The 8,714-nt window shown below is 42.7% G+C and overlaps 1 protein-coding gene across 1 annotated transcript in view; it reads right to left on the reverse strand.

Annotated features, from left to right (window-relative positions):
* SLC27A1 (solute carrier family 27 member 1) overlaps positions 1-4,889 on the reverse strand; it is a 92,207-nt gene extending 87,318 nt beyond the window's left edge. The window contains exons 1-2 of the mRNA XM_073220154.1: positions 4,626-4,889; positions 4,406-4,543 (exon numbers count right to left, since the gene is read on the reverse strand). Coding sequence (XP_073076255.1) covers positions 4,406-4,543; positions 4,626-4,642 — 155 coding nt within the window. The 5' untranslated portion in view covers positions 4,643-4,889. The remainder of the gene's footprint in view (positions 1-4,405; positions 4,544-4,625) is intronic.
* Positions 4,890-8,714: the final 3,825 nt, after the last annotated feature.

Genomic DNA, 8,714 nt, shown 5'->3' on the forward strand with positions numbered 1-8,714 from the left:
ACAAGAGACCCCAAACAGCCAAACCAATACTGAGAAACAACAAAGCTGGAAGTATTATGCTCCCCAGTTTCTAACTATACTACAAAGCTGTAGTAATCAAAACATTATGGTATTGGCACAAAAACAGATCCTTATATCAATGGAACAAACTAAAGAGCCCAAAATTAAATCCACACTTACACGGTCAGTTAGTTTACAACAAAGGAGGTAAGAATATATAATGGGAAAAAATCTCTTCAATAAATGGTGTGGGTTATACTGGACAGCTACATAAAAGGAGGACCACTTTCCTAAAACATATCCAAAAAGAAACTCAAAATGAATTAAAGACTTAAATGTAAGACCTGATACCACAAAACTCCTCAAAGAAAATATGGGCAGCAAGCTCTTCGAATCTGGTTTTAGCAACGTTTTTTTTTATCTCTCTCCTGAGTCGATGACAATAAAAGCTAAAATAAACAAATGGGACTACATCCAACTAAAACGCTCTGTACTGCGAAGGACACCATCAACCATACAGAAGAATAATGTACTCAATGGTAGAAGATGTTTGCACATGACATATTCAATTTGGGGTTAACATATAAAACATACAAAGTACTCCTACAACTACTACTGAAAACGTAATCCAATTAACAAAATGGGCAGAGGACCTAGACAGGCATTTTTCCAAGGAAGACATGTAGATGGCCAACTGACACATGGAAAGAGTCTCAGTATCCCTAACTGTCAGGGAAACGCAAATCAAAACTACAATGAGATCTCAATTCAAATCTTTCAGAATGGAAGTTCGAATTGGAGACAAAAAGTAACTAGAAAAAGATGTGGAGAAAAAGGAACCCTTGATTGCTGGGAATGGGAATTGGTATATCCAATGTGAAGAACAGTGTGGAGGCTCCTCAATTAAAAATAAAACTCCCATATATCCCAGCAATTTTGCTTTATTTATTTACCGCAAATGAAAATACTAATTTGAGAAGACATATGCATCTCTATGTTCACTGCAGCATTATTTACAATAGACAAGATAAGGAAGCAGCCTAAATGTCCGTAGATACATGAATGAACACGTGAAAAACACACACACACACACACACACACACACACACACACAAACACACACACAGTGGCATGTTACTCAGCTTTAAGAAAGAAAGAAAAATCCTGCCATTTGGGACAACGTCAACAATGTAAGTCTCCTTCAGAGCCCTTGACATGAGGTGCTGTGAACTGGACTTGCCCTCTGTGACCTTCTTCCCCATAAAACACAACTCCAAGTAATCACAAGAGAAATATCACTTTAAGTACGAATGGGGAAAAATTCTACAATATTAATGGCAAAGAATCTTGAAAATGGAAAAGATCATCCAAAACAAAGAATGTCTCAGAACACCAACAACAAACAGTGTCCGAAGGAGACGAGGTCACTGGATGTACTGAGGTGTCCTGAACTGGATCTTCAAGAAAGGGTCCAACTATGGAAATCTGAGGGAAAGAATCGATGGCGGATGGTGACAGTGTAGCATCACTGTCTGTAACTTTAACAATGAACTGTAACGATGGTAGCAAGAGGGGAGGTGATCTGAGCAAATTGTGAAAACCTGCCCTATCTTTGCAAATTTTCTGTAAATCTGAAACTATGTTAAAATAAAAACGTACTAAAGCACTTATCATAGTTTACCACTTATTATCTTTAAACTATCTGCTAGGAACTATTAATTTTGATTGTCAAATAATTCTACTGTTTTGTTTTTTAAAGATACTATTTATGTCACAGAGAAATAATTAACCCCAGAAGATACATAATTTCCAAACTGTGTTACAGTTTCCTCATTTAATGGAGAAAGCATGTGTGTTATTTACTTATTATATATAATCTTGTTTGGTAGGGTCTTTTTTAAGTCACTGTTTCACTGGTATGGCTGTGTCCTGGGGTCCCTCTGAAAAAATGTCATCATAAATACATGTAGAGATTCAGATACTGTGGGTGTGTATTTCACTTCATGGCTGAACATATTCAAAAGACTGCTTAAAAGAACATAAAATAAAATGGCCCAGTGTGACTGGCTCACAAACTCCAAGAATATCTCTATATTTCATCAGTAATGAAACAAAGTCAAGTGTCTGTAACTCAAATACTCACATTACAATAATGAGAATAGAACGTGTGACCATGAACAGATTCTATGTTCTATGTTTCATCACGATATTTTCTAATCAGAAAATGTCTAAAACGTATTTAAACATCAGTTCCTAGGTGAAAGTGAGCAAACAGTGAAAAAAAATCAAATTAGAACTGGCAGACATTCCTGCAAATGATGGTAGGTGCTGGTAAACTGTGTGCTAAGATGTAGGTGATTCTTAAGCGATCACACAGAATTATTCAAAGCTAGAACACTGGTATGCTCCACAATTTGATAAAACTTACACGTTGATCTAATTCTTTATAGCTAATGACGTAGGTGAACATAAAAAGTGATCTGTTGCTTTATGCTTATAATTCAAAAGGAACATATAACATGCCTAAGAAATAGGGTTAGATCTGAAATACAACTGAGAACAGAAAATGCTAATGGTTTTTCTACAATTTTGATTGCACAAGAGAAGTAACCTGCGTGAATACTTCAGAGGACAAGCTATGTTTAAGGTAAGTGCACTGCCAACACCACAGAAACACGGCCCCTGAACAGCCCCAAAGGTTCGTCTAGGAGAGACGCGCACCACTGCCCCTCTCAGTCTACAATCATAGGAAATGCAGAAATAGGAAAGGAACGTGGGACAGAGAGAACAACTGGCAAACAAACAGTGATCAGAAAGAGTAATTTCTCCACTGGCCTCTGAGGATATCCTGCCAAGTGTTTCTATGCAGTTTTAGAAAGACTTTGCTTGGAATGTGGATGGGACCACTCTGAACCATGAAGTTAGTTAAGATAATGAACCAGGACAGGAGAGCAAAGAGCGCCAATGGTGTGTCTCCTATGTATCAGGCCAAGGTGTAGGGGCTTTATTTCTGCTACATTATCACTTCATCTCGACATGATTAATATGACTTTACTCATCACCTTCATACATGAGTAAAAATTTACTTCAGAATCACTTCCCTAAACAGAAATGCAAGGACATAAATATTAGAATTCCTGCCACTTTCACCCAACTTCTTAGGCTCAGCACCTTTTTCATACGAACAGAAAGAAACATAGCTCTAAAAGCTACTTTTCCATTTCAAATAGACCTCACTCACATCTAAGTGCCTAAATGCAGTGAAACGCCATGTCCACACCTTGACAGCACAGAGGGGAGCAGTTTCCCAGCAAGCTAGCTGGCCTGCCACCTCAGCAAGCAAAGGGCCACTAACCAACACCAGCCCAGGGTGTCCCCAAAAGGAGGCTCCTTTACCTGTGACTACCCATGCTCTCTGGAGAAGGGCCACCAGGCAGGACCACGGGGGTGACATCAGCACACAGGCACAAAGACCTATGGGGCCTGCACCTGCCTCGGCCCCCACAGGCCAGCCAGGGTGCTCCCTGTGTGGGGCCTCACACCCAGCACCTGGGCAGCCTCTCTCTCCGTGAGGGCGTCCCCTCGCCTTGGAGCCTGGGTGACAGTGGTCAATCACCTCCTCTGACAGGCCTACTGGGTTTCACCACTGCTTACCACTGTGGCCTGCACCTTGCCTTGATTTCCCTCTTGCCTTCCCACTAAGCAAGAGTCGCCTCAGAGCTCTGGATTTTTAGTGCGACCTTACCAGTGTGCTCCCACTTTACGCCTTTGGGGAGTTACATCTAGATCCTAGTTTTCTCTGCACAAGCTTTAGCATAGTACACTCAGGATCATTCCTTGAGAGCCCCCTGCCTGTCCCATAAGTGCAGGGACTGTCTGACATCTCCCTGTCAGAGCTTTGGTCAGACTCACAAGCCTGTTTCCCTTCCCTGGGGCTACAGGTAGGGAAATGCCACAGCCCGGGGATGGCTGCCTCAAAGGAAGGGAGGTCAATAGCACAGAACCATTTACATGTTGGACTCAGGTTTCAGCCTGACTACTGCACAGACTTCATTTACATTATACAGGAGAAAGGGGCACAGCCCTAACAGGACGGCTTTGAATGAGGAGAAAGGGAACTTTCTCCAAAGCCAGAGATAAAATTCAGAGGCTGGCACGGACATTTTTTGGGGGGCGTCTATACACTTCCAACACCAGTTTTTGCCACTGCCTCGGAAACACCCTGCTAGTCACCTACTGTAAGAAATCTGACCGGTGAGACAAGAGGTCAGGGGTCATCTGTGACTCTCCCATAGGCAGCAGCCTAGACGGAGGTTCACTCAGCGCCATCGGATCCATCGGCCAGAGCCGAGATTCAAGGACCACTGTCTACTAGTCCGGTCTGCCGTCCCAGCGCACAGCTTACGAGAGGAAAGCAGGAGCTCCACGCAGCCACTCCCTGACATCCCCATCTATCCAGAGGTGGGAATCATGGACGGCACACACCAGGAAACTTTCAACAAGACTTAAGACTGGTAGCCGACGATAATGGTCTTTTAGGTGCCTAACGGATGCACAGACACATTTTTATTAGATAAAAAGAACATCATTTAGACAGGAATAAAAGTGAAGCATAGATCTCCTACCTTGTGGTGGTTGGCATTGGGGTCCGTGATGCTGATGAAGTTAGAAGAGAGGAACGACCCCTGCCTCACTCAGAGGCCAGGGCGGCCTGGAGAAGCAGGCTGGAAGTCAGAGAGAGACAGAAAGAGGGACACTCCTCATGGATACCCAGTCGGGCTGTCGGAGTCTGATTCCAGACACGCGGGCCTTTGAGAAGCCGCTGAAGTGCAGCCTCAGCCTAGGCTCTCGCAGGTGCCCACGGCCTTCCTCAGTCCCTCGCATCCAGGGAGATGCCTCTGAAGGGGAATCCTGGCCTCCACTCAGGTGACTTTCCTGGCTCCCAAGGGAGACGGGGGATCCACTGAGGGAGACGCAGGGGAACCTGTCACTCGAGACTTTGAGATCGGCAGCCGGGCTAGTCCCATTTAAGCGGCTGACGAGTGCCCGATGTTGTGGGCCACAGACGGCTTCCTTCTATAAGGATAGTGAAAGAAAAGGCAGGCTTGGATGCTGATAACTCACCTGCGATGTTATCCCAGACGAGCCTCCCAAAATGATGCAGCTTCTCACACCACAGGGTATGAAACTGGAAATAAATGACGCAAATAAAACGAAAAAGCCTACCACCGCATGGAGGCTTAACAACATGCTCTTACATAACCAATGGATCAATGACCAAATAAAAAGAGAGATCAAGCACTATATGGAGAAAAATGACAACAATTATTCAGTGATGCAAAATCTGTGGGACACAGCAGACAAGGCAGTGCTAGGAGGGAAGTATATTGCAATACAGGCCTACCTCAGGAAAGGACAATCCCATATGTGCAGTCTAAACTCACAATTATCACAACTAGAAAAAGAAGAACAAATGAGGCCCAAAGTCAGCAGGAGGAGGAACATAATAAAGATTAGAGTAGAAATAAATAAAACCGAGAAGAATAAAACAATACAAAGAATCAGTGAAAGCAGGAGCTGGTTCTTCGAGAAAATAAACAAAATAGATAAACCCCTCGCCAGACTAATCAAGAAAAAAAGAGTCTGCACACGTAGACAGAATACGAAATGAGAATGGAAAAACCACTACAGACACCACAGAAATACAAAGAATTATCAGAGAATACTATGAAAAATTATATGCTAACAAACTGGATAACCTAGAAGAAATGGACAACTTTCTTGAAAAATACAACCTTCCAAGGCTAACCCAGGCAGAACAGAAAATCTGAACAGACCAATAACTAGCAACAAAATTGAACTGGTAATCAAAAAACTACCTAAGAACAGAACACCTGAGGCAGATGGCTTCAATGCTGAATTTTATCAAACATTTAGTGAAGATCTAACAGCCATCCTCCTTAAACTTTTCCAAAAAGTAGAAGAGGAAGGAATACTTCCAAACTCATTCTATGAGACCTGCATCACCCTAATATCAAAAACCAGGCAAAGACACAATAAAAAAAGAAAATTACAGACCAATATCCCTGACGAATATAGATGCAAAAATACTCAACAAAATATTAACAAACTGACTTCAAAAATACATCAGAAAGATCATCCATCACGATCAAGCAGGATTTATTCCAGGGATGCAAGGATGGTACAGTATTAGAAAATCCATCAACATCATCCACCATATCAGCAAAAAGGAGGACAAAAACCACATGATCATCTCCACAGGTGCTGAAAACAATTTCAACAAAATTCAACATCCATTCGTGATAAAAACTCTCAACAAAATGTGTATAGAGGGCAAGTACCTCAACATAATAAAGGCTATTTATGACAAACCCACAGCCAACATCATACTTAACAGTGAGAAGCTGAAAGCATTTCCTCTAAGATCGGGAACAAGACAAGGATGCCCACTCTACCCGCTTTTATTCAACATACTACTGAAGGTTCTCGCTACGGCAATCAGACAAAACAGAGAAATACAAGGCATCCAGATTGGTAAAGAAGAAGTCAAACTGTCCCTGTTTGCAGATCACATGATATTGTACATAAAAAGCCATAAAGAATCCACTCCAAAACTACTAGAACTAATCTCTGAATTCAGCAAAGTTGCAGGATACAAAGTTAATACACGGAAATCTGTTGCATTCCTGTACACTAATGATGAACTAGCAGAAACAGTAATCAGGAAAACAATTCCATTCACAATTGCATCAAACAGAATAAAATGCCTAGGAATAAACCTAACAAATGAAGTGAAAGGCCTGTACCCTGAAAACTACAAGACACTCTAAACAAATTAAAGAGGACACTAATAAATGGAAAAACTCATCCCATGCTCTTGTGTAGGAAGAATTAATATCGTCAAAATAGCCATCCTGCCTAAAGCAAGATACAGATTCAATGCATTCCCTATCAAAATACCAACAGCAGTCTTCAATGAACTGGAACAAATAGTTCAAAAATTCATATGGAACCAAAAATTCATATGGGTCAAAGACCCAGACTAGCCAAAGCAATCCTCAGAAGGAAGAATAAAGCAGGGGGAATCTTGCTTCCCAACTTCAAGCTCTACTACAAACCCACAGTAACCAAGACAATTTGGTGCTGACACAAGAACAGACCCATAGACCAGGGGAACAGAATTGAGAGTCCAGATACTAATGCAAGCATACATGGTCAATTAATATATGATAAAGGAGCCATGGATACACAATGGGGAAATGACGGCCTCTTCAACAGCTGGTGTTGGCAAAAGTGGACAGCTACATGTAAGAGAATGAAACTGCATCATTGTCTAACCCCATACACAAAAGTAAATTAGAAATGGGTCAAAGACCTGAATGTGAGTCATGAAACCATGAAACTCTTAGGAAAAAACATAGGCAAAAATCTCTTGGACATAAACACGAGCAACTTCCTCATGAACATATCTTCCCCGGGAAAGAAAAACAAAAGCAAAAATGAACAAGTGGGACTATATCAAGCTCAAAAGCTTCTGTACAGCAAAGGACACCGTCAATAGAAGAAAAAGGCATGCTACAGTATGGGAGAATATATTCATAAATGACAGATCCGATAAAGAGTTGACATCCAAAATATATAAAGAGCTCACACACCTCAACAAAGAAAAAGCAAATAATCCAATTAAAAATTGGGCAGAGGAGCTGAACAGACACTTCTCCAAAGAAAAAATTCAGATGGCCAACAGACACATGAAAAGATGTTCCACATCGCTAATCATCAGAGAAATGTAAATTAAAGCCACAATGAGGTATCACCTCACACCCGTTAGGATGGTCACCATCCAAAAGACAGATAACAACAAATGTTGGCGAGGATGCACAGAACGGGGAAGACTCTTTTACTGCTGGTGGGAATGTAAACTAATTTAATCATTGTGGAAAGCAGTAAGGAGGTTCCTTAAAAAACTAAAAATAGAAATACCATTTGACATGGGAATTCCACTCCTAGGAATTTCCCCAAAGAAGAACTTCTCAGATTCAAAAAGACAGATGCACCTCTATGTTTACTGCAGCACTATCTACAAGAGCCGAGATATGGAAGCAACCTAAGTGTCCATCAGTAGATGAAAGGATATAAAAGAGGTGGTACATATAAAAAACGGAAAACTACTCAGCCATAAGAAAGAAACAAATCCTACCATTTGCAACAACATGGATGGAGCTAGAGGGTACGACGCTCAGTGAAATAAGCCAGGCGGAGAAAGGCAGATACTAAATGATTTCACTCATTTGTGGAGTGTAACAACAAAGAAAAACTGAAGGATCAAAACACCAACAGACAGAAAGAACCCTCCGCTTGGCGGCCGCATCCCAGGAAACCCACCGCCCCTACTGCCCCGCTCCTCAGGAGTCCCCGCGCCAGCGCCCGTCCTACCTTGAATCAGCGCCTGGAGCAAGTGCAGCTAGAGCGTCACGAGCGGCCACCACCCGCGCCGGACTGCGCTCAACTTTGGAGTCGGCCGCCCACCGCTGCGTGTCCTGGCCGGGCTCTCGGGAGCCGCGCAGGTTCCGCGGTGCAGCTGCCGCTCGGGGCCAGGCGAAGAATCCTGCGGGCCATACTGAGGGGCAACCACCGCCTACCCCTGACCCAGGGCCCTCACGCACTCGCGGGTCGGCCCGTTATCGGTCGGC

The sequence above is a fragment of the Manis javanica genome, chromosome 13, assembly GCF_040802235.1.
Source record: "Manis javanica isolate MJ-LG chromosome 13, MJ_LKY, whole genome shotgun sequence".
NCBI classification, from domain to species: domain Eukaryota; kingdom Metazoa; phylum Chordata; class Mammalia; order Pholidota; family Manidae; genus Manis; species Manis javanica.